Source organism: Panthera uncia (genome assembly GCF_023721935.1).
Source record: "Panthera uncia isolate 11264 chromosome C1 unlocalized genomic scaffold, Puncia_PCG_1.0 HiC_scaffold_4, whole genome shotgun sequence".
NCBI lineage: Eukaryota > Metazoa > Chordata > Mammalia > Carnivora > Felidae > Panthera > Panthera uncia.
This window is the reverse complement of record NW_026057585.1, coordinates 52,271,654-52,284,334: the sequence shown is the minus strand read 5'-3', so window position 1 is coordinate 52,284,334 and position 12,681 is coordinate 52,271,654. Positions and strand designations below refer to the sequence as shown.

Genomic DNA, 12,681 nt, shown 5'->3' with positions numbered 1-12,681 from the left:
ATTATGCCAGCACGTTCTGTAAATGCAGAAAATGGATTCCCTTGGAATCAGTCCTGCCCCTACAGGAATGTATACAATCGTTAATCGGGTATATTAATTTGCACAAATGCCACCATTTGTCATCTGTCATAGCACAGTGGCGATGCATCTGCCCTGTCTCCCATATCCTGGTGAGGTCCTGTGACTATTCATTAAAGCTGCATCTGTCATGAAGCGGTTCATCAAGATTATGGGAAGTTGTGTTCCCAGAACATCCCGTAAAAGCCATATGCTTGCAGAATAATTACTCTTCCCCAGAAGGGTTGCTTATCCCAGCAGCCAAGCCATGGCAACAGGCCTCCACAGTGCCCCACGGAGGGTCCTGCGTATTACACGTTGGCTTCCTTCCGTGCTGCTCCCTCTGCCTTTGTCTGGTGCTTGCTGTGTATCCTCTGGGACTCTGCTTGGATGCCGCTTTCCCAGGAAGCCATTTCTGTCCTCCCGAGGCTAGGCGGCATGGTCCCATCTGACAGTCCCACATCCTGCTGTATTTCCCTACTTAGGACTTGTGTCTTGGTAACGCGATTATCTACTTAAGATGCGAGTTGGCTCCTCCAGCGCACTGTGCACCTGCCAAGGGTTGCCATCATGCGTGACACGTGAAAGTGCTCACTGTTGGCTAGATGAGTGCTGGGGACACGGAGGGTGGCTATGATCTGTGCAGAGGTTCAAAGGCAAGGAAAGAAGGAAGGGCCCAAGTACAGGACCAAATTTAGGCAGGAAAAAAACCCAGGGTACTGTCACTCTGGTGATTTCAATCTCTGGCCACAGCTCCGACTCCACCAGAAGGACAGAACACAACACAATCTGGCCCTCAGTGAAGGATTTATCAAAGGAAGTGAGAGGCAGCTGCAGCTGCGGACCTCTATGCCCTGAAACCCTGCCCAACAGTTTTAGGGATTAACCTAAGAAAGTATACTAGCAAACCAACCCCAAGCCTGCCACCTTCCACTAGGCTCCCTAGTAGGCGTGAGCCCACAATTCATTCTCCAACACCTCCAAAGTGTCACAGTTTCTCCCAGGCAGTAAACGTTCCTTCCCTCCAAGGCTGCTGGCAGGCTGTCTCCTTGGCCTCCCTGGTGTGTGGCTCCACACCATGCTCCACTGGGGCAGGGGCATGGAAGAGAACATGGGGTTTGCCCTGGGCCTCACACCCTTAGCCCGAGGGCAGCTACAAGGGAAACTGGGCCTGCCTACAGCTGCAGACTCTGGGCAAGAGGCCTCCCAAGCTGGGACAATGGTCCAAGGGACCTATCTCTCAAGACAGTTCTCCTGCCTCCTTACTGTATTCTGTATTCCCCCAGCTTTGCTCCCTTTGGAATCATCATCTGAAAGCCCAGGGTTGAACTTTAGAAGTGCTCTGTCACAGCATGTGGTGGGTTAACGAGGGTCGTCAGCCCAGACTCGCCCCATGGACACCCTACTCTTGCCTTGTCAGCATTCCCACCAAGTTCTCCAACTCCTTCTATCTGCAGAAGACCACTCCCCAGAAGGTCCTGTAACCCTAGATAACCCCACAAAGCCTGACTAACCCATTTCCTTCAAAGACAAAGTGTCTCTTGGGAACATGAGCAAAGCTGGGTAGAATGGCAGGGTGCTGGCTGAACAGCTTTAACTACAAAAGAAAAGTCTCTTTTTTTTGTTTTTGTTTTTTCCAATAGGATTTCCCCAAACCCAGACTTCAGTCCCCCAAATCCTCAGACTGCTTGCCATGGGGAGGCAGGACCAAGGTGGACCCAGGAACCTTAGCAATGACTCACTTGCACGATATCTTTCTTGAGGATCCGGTCAAAACTCAGCTGGCTCATAGAGTAGACAGGCTGCCACTCCTGGGCTTTCTTAGTAGCCACCAGCAAATTGGAGATCTCTGCGGGAGAGAACAAAGAAGACTGAGCAGGGCAGCGAAGGTCCAAGATCCCAGTTGGCCAACGTCTGCCGAACCATGGGGCTTGCTGAACACAACATTTGTACATTTGTTGGTTCAGTCATTCAACAAATATTTATTAAGTACCTGATTCCTGCCCTCCAGGAGCTGCTAAGGCATATAACAGAGCCTAAGCTAATCGAGTAATCAACCAATCGAAAGGAAAGCTCCCATTTGTGCAGCTGCTCTCAAGATTGCGAGAGCAGGGTCTGTTGTGGCAGCAGAACTCAGGGAAGGTTTGCCTAAGGAAGTGAAATTTTAAAATCTGAGAACAGAAACTCCCCGAAGGCAGGGGCCACTATCTGTCTTATTTCCTGCTGTACCTCCACAGCCTGGAACATAGAGTAGGTACTCAGTAAGTATCTGTTAAATGTGTGAATGAATAATCAGGATGAAGGATGAGAGCTGAAGAGGGAGGAAGAAGCTGTACGTTGGGCCTAGGGAGTGAGGGGAACTGAGTTAGGAAGGTAGAAAAACACTGGTTTTGTGTAAAAAAACAGGACAAGTAATCCAGAGAGAAGGTTGTGCCTGAACCTTTCTGGGCTCCCAGCAGTGCCTGACTCCAAGGAGGTGCTATATAAATGTACAGATTATGAGCAGACCATCCCCAAATACCACTAATTCAAACAGCAAACTGAACACTTCACAAAATCTGCTGGGCAAGGGTGAGCACAGGAGGCTGATGGAATTTATAACCCACAGAAGGAGACTTCCCACCATGGAGCCACTTTGAGCTATGTCGCTGTGGGGAAAGAGAGCACCTTCCAGATTCAGATTGGCAGTGAGAGGGTTCTGGAACTCTGGAAGAACTCCACCCATGAGCACTAAGTACTAGGTCCCTACATTAGGCCAAGTAACTCAAACATGGTCTCTCAAATCCTCACTTCTTTGCAGGGCACTGTTTGTTTTCCTTTTTTTTGTTTTTTGTTTTGTTTTTAATTTTTTTTAATGTTTACTTATTTTTTAGAGAATGAGAGACAGAGCATGAGCAGAGGAGGGGCAGAGAGAGAGGGAGACACAGAATCCGAAGCAGGCTCCAGGCTCGGAGCTGTCAGCACAGAGCCCGACGCGGGGCTCAAACTCACGAACCATCAGATCATGACCTGAGCTGAAGTTGGACACTTAACCGACTGAGCCACCCAGGCGCCCCTAAGCATCCAACTTTGGCTCAGGTCACGATCCCAAAGTCTGTGGGTTTGAGCCTGGCACTGGACTCTGTGCTGACAGCTCCGAGCCTGGAGCCTGCTTCGGAATCTATGTCTCCCTCTCTCTCTCTGCCCCTACCCTGCTTGCACTGTCTCTCTCAAAGACAAAAAAAATTCTTAAAAAATTTTGTAATAGGGGCGCCTGGATGGCTCAGTCGGTTAAGCGTCCGACTTCAGCTCAGGTCACAATCTCGCGGTCCGTGAGTTCGAGCCCCGCGTCGGGCTCTGTGCTGACTGCTCAGAGCCTGGAGCCTGTTTCAGATTCTGTGTCTCCCTCTCTCTCTGACCCTCCCCCGTTCATGCTCTGTCTCTCTCTGTCTCAAAAATAAATAAACGTTAAAAAAAAAATTTTTTTTTAATTTTGTAATAAAATAAAAAAAATTTAAGTTAGATTTTTAAATCTACTTACTATAAAATCTGTACAATAGTGGTTAAGAGTTGAGAACTGGTGTCCTCCTATGTTCAAATTGTCTCTGCCCCTACTGTGTGCCTTGGACAAGTGTGCCTTCCACTCCTCTGAACACTGATCTTCTCATCGGCAACATGGATGGTAATAACACCAACCTCAGAGGAGGTTCTGGGAGCCAGAAACTAGGTTCAGACACAGGTTCCCCTTGTGATCACATTCTGGGTACCCTTTCTCCAGAGTCTATTCTCCCCCATTCTGTTACCCTGACTCCATGCAATCACCTGGATAAAATCAGATTCAAACAGGCCAACTCAGGACTGCCCTGGAGAAAAGACATCAAAAAGGGCCACTTGAAAAGTGTCCCCAGGGAAGAGTCAGGGCAATAGAGCTGCTTTGGGACTGAGAGAGGAGAAGGAAAAGAGGAACCATTTATGGGATGATGATCTGCATGGCTGCTACGGGGAATGTGGCACTGAAGTCAACCATGTGAGTGAGGAAAAGCCGCTAAACCCCCACAAGCCTGGTTTCTCACTGGAAAAATGGGAGACACAGTTGTGCCCCTTGTGAGGTTGCTGTGAGGGATAAATGAGAATACACACGGGGGGGCTCACTTCAGTGCCTGGCATCTAGGGAGCACTCCAAAACTGGTAGCTATTGTGGTTAAGACCAACATTACATCCTGGTCAGCGTCATCATCCTTGTACCAGCTGGTTGGCAACGGCCTGCAGAAGCTTTCAGTGTCAGAGCGAAAGGCTGCAGAAATCAAACACCCAGCGTGACTCCACAGATGAGGATGTGGGTCAGCGATGACTAGGCCAGTGAGTCCTGCTGGGTCCCTATCCCCTTCTTGACATGGCCGCCCTCAGGCCTAGAGAGGGGTCGTGGGGCTGGACCAGACACAGAGATGTGGATTTGCTTTGCTGTCACATCCACTCTGAGGGCTGCCTGCTTTTCACTGATTCCATGAGGAGCTTCTCAGCTGCATTTTCAAGTAAGAAACCCAGGTCAGAGTCTGGCTATCAGAGCCTTAGAGTTAGGAGGGCAGAGGCATTCAGGAACCCAAAACGACCTTCTTTAATAGTCATGATTTCCTCACTTCTCTAATTTGCAGGTGGTAGAGGGAAGACAGAGGGCTTCTGAGGGCACACAGAAGCCAGCCTCATCCTCAGAGCTTGTTCTTCCTTTCTCCCTAAGCCCCCCGGCAGTCCCTCCTCTCCCCCAGGTCAGGAGAACTGGCCCCTGCCCCACAGCCGTGGGTTAATGGCTGCCCCTGCGCATTTGCAGAGTGTGATGTAGGGAAAAGACCATCTGAGGTGGGTCAGAGGACTTGAGTTCAATTCCCCACTCCTGCTCGAACTACCTGGGCAAGCACAATGGCGATTACAACATACTCCGGGTTGTTTGGAAGACTGAATGACAGGGCCTGGCACATGATAGTACCCATCACCATCGTCATCATAAATTGCTGCTACTTTTATCATAACTAGTACTGACACCACTAGCAAGGCACTGAGCTTCTCTGGGCTTCAATTTCCGCATCTCCGTAACAGCTACAAAGAGCTATTGTACAGATGGAATAAATGCAAATATGCACATAAAGCATTTGAAATTAGTTAAGTACCCACCAGTATGGTAGCTACTGCCATAATTATCAGACATCAGTGAACGTGGATTCCGTGCCGGGTGCTGTGTACCCACCCTACGAGTCACAGGGTGGTAAGATAGACCCAGAGCCTGTCTGAATAGTTCATATTCAAGTGGGAGGGACATTCAGTGTGGAGTTCCAGGGGCCCCAAGGGAAGCCGTGAGAGAGGGATTCAATGCGTTCCTGTGCTTTTCCTGCCATGGCTACTGGCTCCCAGGTCTGGACTGGGAAGGGCAGGAATCTACACCAGAGACCTACCCAGCTAATTCCAGGGAAGAAATCCTGTCCCAGCCTCCCATCTGCCACCACTTCTCACTATGTGTGGCTGCTGCCCTCCATCCCCCCCAACCTTACCCGGAGACCACCAATCTGCCTGTACTACCTGGAAGAGAGATTATGTAAGTAAATAGGGTAGTTGGGCTTTAAGATTTTACCTCCCTCTGAGGCCAAGGTCTCAGGGCCAAGTGGCAGATGTGTTTTTACCCTCACGGAACATCTTCAAGCATGAAAACAAAGGCTGCAGTTACCCCCGAAGCTGGCAGGAAACCCTATCTGATCAACAAGAACACAAGACCTTCCTCTTTCCCTGAGTGCAGTGTCAGCCCCGTGGCTGGGAGACCAAACAGTGATTCAAACATCAAGAACCCAGGCCCCTTTCTGTCCCGGTGTTGCATCCTCTGCCCACCCCTGACATAAAGGCTCACGGACAAATTCCCTTAAAAGAACAAGATGTGTCAGATAGAGAGACTCCTCAGAGTCTTCGACCACACTTACTGGGGCCTGCCCATCCCAAATGCGCTGCCCGCCCTTTCTTTGAGGCCTGACCCTTTCTGAGGGAAGGATGTGACACATGTAGGGCAGCACCTCACACTATGGGAATGTCAAAAAAACTATCTGGAGTAGACTGGCACTCAAACCCCTCTTTGACCTGACCTTCAGTGAGACTCACTTTATTTCTACAGGACTCAATTTTCTCACCTCTAAAATGGGGCACTTGACTAGGTGATGCCTAACTGTCCTTCCAGTGTTCACATTCTAAGAGGTGATGAATTCACCTGCAGGGTATCAGTGACACTAACCATGGGGCTTCAAAAAGAAGAGCTGAGTCCATCAACCCCCCATCCACTTTATTCCCTGACTCTTCTATGGTTCCCCACTCAGCTCCCTGGCATGGCATCCAAGGCCTCCTAGGACCCAAATCTGCCCTCTCCCAGTCTCATCAGCCCCTTCTTTTTATTTTATTCTATTCTACCCTACTCTATTTTATTTTAGAGAAAGAGAACACAGGTTGGGGAGAGAGAGAGAATCTTAAGCAGGTTCCATGCTCAGCATCGAGCCCAACGCAGGGCTCGATCCCATGACCCTGGGATCATGACCTGAGCCAAAATCAAGAGCTGGACGCTCAACCAGCTGAGCTGCCCAGGCGTACCATCCTACCTCTTCTTTCTAACTTCACTGAATGCATTAGCCCTTCAGCCCCTGTTCTTCTGCAGCTCCTGCTTTGGCCTACCACACTGCCCCTACACATGCTTTGTTAGAAAAGCCCTTATCTAGTGGCCAGGCTAACTGTCCAAAACGAGGCTCAAGATCCACCTCTGTGCAGCTTTCCAGTCCACGACTCAGGGATTCTGACCATGCACTTCTTTGCAAGCCTGAGGTCTGATATGTAGGTGTTGATGAAAACAGCCATCACGTAGTACGGTGGCCTTGTTTACCTGAAACATTTTCTATGTTAGACTGGAAACCCTTGGAGAGAGGGGCCTGAGTGTCAGGCATTTGATTCTCTGCATTTACCACAGTTCTTGACTCACAGAGGATATACTAGGAACATTTCTCAGAAAATAAACCACTCACAGGGGAACATTTTACCTTAAAGAGGAAAGTGGTAAGCTTCTGTTTACTAATCCTAAACATGCTCTTTCCAAAGCCTGAGATGCTAAGAAAAGGTGTATGTTTTTATCTATAGACAATGCTGACACCTGAGGCCCAGGATTGAAGTTCAGGACAGACTCATAACAAAACTAAATGAAGGACACCTAGAAACTGTGGGGAGGGGCCACTTTCTTCAAACCAACCAGCAGCTTCTGGTTGATCCGTGTCTTAGAGCATCAGCAAGGGGCAAAGGGGATCAGCGAAGGGACAGGGCCCAGCTCTGGCCAGGGGAGACCGACCTCGGGGCTTGGGCTGGCAGCAGCGCTTCAGCACGAAGCTGATGTTGTCCGTCCGCAGGATCTGTTTCTTGAGGTGGTTCATGAGGTCCCCCAGGCTGGGGAAGCTGCGGTCCGAGCCATGCAGGCTGTAACGGCCCTTCTGCACCTCGATCTGAAAGTTCTTGAACTGTTTTTGGCTACCCACCACCTGCCATTCAAGAAAATGACCAGAAACGATTTGTTTTAAAAGGCTCAGGCAAATGTATCAACAACAGGAGAGGCTGAACAAGGATATATGGAACTATGTACTATCTCTGTAACATTTCTGTAGATCTATAATTATTCAAAAATAAATATTTATTACAAACAAGTAAACAATAAATAAGTCCAGAAGAAGACAATGATCAAAGAGAGTTAACACTAGAGAGAAAGCCTAACACAGCAGGACTTCTACAATAGCATCACCCCATTTTAAACCTGTAAGATGGAGTTCAAGGAAAAACCAACCTCACAGGAACGTTGCTGTGACTGCGCAAAGTAAAAAACTTAGAAGGTGCTTTGTAAAGGTTTGCAAATATTATTATGCATGAAATAATCATTACTATAACAACATTTATCCAGGAAGTCTCTCAAACTGAGCCCTTCCAGGCCATGCATCTATTTGAGGAGAACCCCTCTGGGAGGTGGTGGTCAGTGGTCTGGTCCGTTTCCAGATTCTATAGTACCACAGAGAGGAAGTATAAGCAGCTTTCCTTCACGGGCACTTTTTGTACAAAGATAAATATTTTAGTCATTAAGGATGAAGGTCGGAAAGATCTACTTATGGTATATACTAGGATAAGATGTTTAAGATCGCAAAGCCTTGGTTTTTATTCATCTGTACAATGGGGATAATGCCGGGGTCAATCTCACACGGTCAGTATAAGGTTTAAATGAGGACATGTAAAGTGGTCAGCACAGTGTCTGGTGAGCTAAAATGAACTGTGCCAGTAATCGTATCTATGATCCTGTTTTCCCCAGGTAATCTGACATCAGGCGGACCACACTCCTGAGTCATCGACATTCCTGGTCCAGCACAAGCCGATTCCACCTCAGAAGGCAGTTAGGCTGTCTCGTGCACCCATCCATATTAACAACATTATACTCCCTTCACAGACTGATGAATGTAGAAGACAGGCATGCTGCCCATACAACAAAGCCGACAAGTTCTGACCCGCTGTGGCCGTATCAGCCACGAGGCCTTGCTGTACAGGAAGGCTCCCAGGCAGGCAGTGGTACCCAGACACTTGACAGCCCTGGGTTCCTTCTGCCATTTCCTCTTCCCCCTCTGAACAGAGTCTAGTCCCCAGGGCTTCCCCAGTACTTTTCCATCCAGTGTCTGAGGGCTATGGTGCACTAATGTGCTCACTTCCACCTTGCAGCCCCACCCCCTGCCATCCCAGTTCTCCCAGTTCGTGCTAACCCAGTCAACACTAGTGTATCTGTCTGGACTAATTCTGTAAAACTCATGGTCTTTTAAAATATTCCATTTCCTGTATTTAAGATTGCATGAATGACAAAGGGAGTACTGTAGTCTAGTGAGGTAAGGTCAACAATTCTGGTTTCTATCTTTGCTTTCTGGGTATCTCTCACATCGTTGCTAGCTTCCAGCTACTGTAGAGTCACTAAGTAGAGTCATCTCCACTTGTCAAACCACTGCACGGCAAGTCGTCCATTAAAATATCTGAAGCTACCATCCAGGGAAAGCTGTGTTAGGCCAGGCTGCCAAGCTGGCCTTCCTGGCACTGGTTGGTACCTGTGAGTACCACAGACAGACGTGGCTCTGTGTCTGAGATTCTGTCACCGAACAAATGCACTAAATGACAAATGTTTGGTCTGAACTGGTTTTCTGGCCATGTTCTACCTTCCAGAGCTGCTGTGGATCCCTGACATGGGTCTCTTGAGGGAAGAAAGAAAGGGCCACAAGGAGGAAAGTTTCGCGGTTTGGCTGCTCAGGAAGTCTCCTTTTGAAGAGTGGGGTTGTTCCAGTCAGAACTGCCAGGGATCTCTCAGAAAATTATAATGCTCAACATCCTGCTCTGCATTTCTCTGGGTGTCTATCTCCCTGGGCTTTTTACCCCCACCCCAGCCCTCCCCCCAGGTGGTCCTCTCTGCAGCAGCTCCTAGGCTGGCTGCACTGAACACATGTGGCCAATATGACTCGGCCTGACTGACCTCAGATTTTTCAAAGCAGGTGACAGTCATGAGGATATTGTCAAAGTCAGTACAGCTCCACCTCAGCACATACATTCCCTCCTCGCTTCCTTCTTGCCGCAATTTATTGATGGCATATTCTGTGCTAGAGGGAGAGAAAGGGAAAGGGAGAAAGAGTTCATACCGATGACAGCACTCTAAATCCCTTGGAGTAGCCACTTCCCCAAGCTGGCTCAAGTCCTATGCGCCCATCCCATTACCCAACCTGGGGCCTGAAGTCCTGTCTGAGAGGACACATGAGGCAAGCTGAGATGCCAAGGAGCCTCAACACGTATCAAGTCTCCAAGGTCTAGAAAGAGGACTCGTCTGCCATCTAAGGCACTGAGCCCAGCTTGACCCTGACTTCCCTACACATGTGGTCTCCAGCTTGACAGAAGCTATCCCCCCCACAAAGGTGATGCAGGAAGGCCTGACCAGTAGATAGCAGGGAGGGATGGAAAAGAGGGCACCAAAAAAGTCCTAAACAACATGCTCAACTGGCCCCAACCTAATCAACTGATGACACCACACATCCCATCATTAAAATATGGTTCCGTTCACACCAAAGGGAACTGAAAAGTTTCCAGAACCAACCAGATGGGACCGTGACAACCATTCTGTATGTTGTGGACAATCAGTGGGGGAGCCACATCAGTGCAGAGGTAATGATGGGCATCCGCTGTGAGCCGGAAGTAGCCGTCTACCAGGGACACAAAGGACAAGGCCTCCTCGTGGGACGAAAGCTTCAGTTCCTGATGAGAGAGAAGACATGCCCGTGGTTACATCATGTGCCTACTACCTCAAGCAGCTGACTTTATGGGGAGGTACAGAGTGAAAAGATATTTAAAACACAATGGATGAGGCATGACCTCAAAAGGAAGCACTTTTTGCTGACAATAACTGTACCCCTTGCATTTATACAGGATTTTGACTCTCCATACTTTCTCATCTAGTATCTTCAAACTACCAGATGAGGTATGGTGTGTTTACATGGGAGAAAGGGCAGAACAGGCAGCTATGGCAGGCAGAAGACCTATGGAGAGGCTGCCACAGGGGTCTAGATGGAGGAACAAGACTGCCTCAGGTATAAAAGTACAGAGAGCTAAAAAAAAAAAAAAAAAAAAAAAGAAGTGGAGGGAGGAGCAGCAAAGCATATGGAAGTGGTACTCTGGTCTTGGCATTAAGCAATGACTGACTCAGCACCCATTTTACAGAAAAGGAAACATAGGCACAGATGCTTCATCTCATATGGAGTTGGTCTAGAAGGTGAAACTCCGAAGTCTTAATCCAGGAATGGTCCCAGACAATGATGAGGTTGCTAGATTAAGTCCAGAGACCTCTGAGGGTTTGGAGGCGGCAGAGAGTCTTACTCAAAGTGGGAGAACAAAGGCAAAAATGGAGATGAGAGAAGGAATATCTACAGAAAGAAGGTTTTCAAAAAAAATGCCTGGAGATAAAGACAGGTGAATTTTTTTTCTGTCTTGGTCATATAGCCCTGAACAAAAACTGCCTATCTGAGAGAAGCCATGGGCTCAACCAGGAACATCTCCTGATGGAGGGGGGAATGGAAAGCCATTTAGAGCTTTGGCTCACAAGAATATTAAAAAGCACCTGAGTCTTCTGAGGGCAGAATAGCATGTGAGTATAAGACTCTGCCCACAGTACTGGAGAAAGGACAGGCTGGTGGCAAAGAAAAACAGACAAAGGAGAAAAATCAGTGAAAGAGAAAGGGGTGGAGAGAAGCAACTAGAAAGGATGCAGGCAAGTGGGGCTAATGACAGCTACCTTGCCAAAGGAAGGGTCAGCTCTAGACTTGTGAGCCAAGGAGGCCAAGGCCACCACAGAGATGGTTATTCAGTAAGGAGACTCTGTGCTAAGTGTGCTTCCTTTCACATGTTACCTGGCATTGACCTGCAGATCCCCAAAGAGAAAATTCAGAGCAAATGGTCTGAATCGGGCAGCCCTTCCCCCCATCACCTAAAAGACCGAGACCACATAAGCACTTCCCTGAGAGAAGTCTGAGGAAATGGGAGACGTCAAGAAGAGGCAGAGAGAAGAGATAAATCAAGATATAGTTTGATAACATGCTAGCATCATGCTTTCCTGAAAGACCAGCAGCCAAAGTACTGCCTGGTCAAAGGGCTTGGAAATCCCATGGCTGGCAAGGGACAGGGGAAGGAGATAAAGAAGAGAAAGCATCACACAGTGTTAACCCACAGGTTCTGGAGTCCTTTTACGTGGGTTCATATCTTAGTATCTCCAACTTGCTATTATGGTTAAGCACATGCAATCGCCATTTTTACAGGTCAAAAACTGTCAAATATTGGCAATTTCAAATGGTTTAATCTTAGAGCTGTGTGACCTCGGGCAAGGTACCTAAGCTTTTTGTGCCTCAGTTTCCTCCTCTGTAAAATAGGGACAATAATACACCTACCTATAAGGTCGGTGAAAATGGAAAGAATTTACATTCACAAAGCATTTAGAACAGGAAGTGTCTGGCATGTAGTAAGAGCTAGTATTTGTAGAGGAAAATGCAGTAAAGAGGAGATGAAGTATTTATTTCTCCCTGCCTTCCTCCTGCAGCTGCCACAGACTCGCCAGCCCCTGTGGTCCGAGCGGGCGCTGACTGCGGTGCCCAACGTGACTGTCAGCCAGAATAGGATGGGGCGGGCTCACAGACACGGTACCAGCTGGCTGTGGCTTCTCCCCTCTGCTACATGCATCTTCAGGGTCTGACCGAGGTGAAGAGCCCGACCACGGCTGTGCCAAGCTCTTCCTCCCTGCAGTCTCTGGGGAAGAGAACGCTTTGGAGCTGGAGCTGCACATTCTTACTCCGTGACCCTGCACGAGTTTCCACACCTCTCCACAGTCTAGACCTCCCCTCCCCCCCGCCCAGAAACAGAGCCAAAATTCCTACATCTAAGATCCTTGTAAGGACTAAATAAAATAGTATAGACACAACACAGAATGCAGCCTTATAGCTATGATATGCTGAATAAATGGCACTCATTTTTATCTTCTTCCTCCTTACATTCTCCATCTTCCCACTAACATCTATCTGGACTCTACTGCTTCTC

General features: G+C 48.4%; 1 protein-coding gene across 3 annotated transcripts in view; it reads right to left on the bottom strand.

Annotated features, from left to right (window-relative positions):
* Positions 1-12,681, bottom strand: part of JAK1 (Janus kinase 1) — a 692,496-nt gene that overhangs the window by 579,048 nt on the left and 100,767 nt on the right. For all 3 annotated transcript variants that reach the window (XM_049618533.1, XM_049618532.1, XM_049618531.1), the window contains exons 9-12: positions 10,199-10,356; positions 9,587-9,710; positions 7,394-7,580; positions 1,800-1,906 (exon numbers count right to left, since the gene is read on the bottom strand). In XM_049618533.1, coding sequence (XP_049474490.1) covers positions 1,800-1,906; positions 7,394-7,580; positions 9,587-9,710; positions 10,199-10,356 — 576 coding nt within the window. The remainder of the gene's footprint in view (positions 1-1,799; positions 1,907-7,393; positions 7,581-9,586; positions 9,711-10,198; positions 10,357-12,681) is intronic.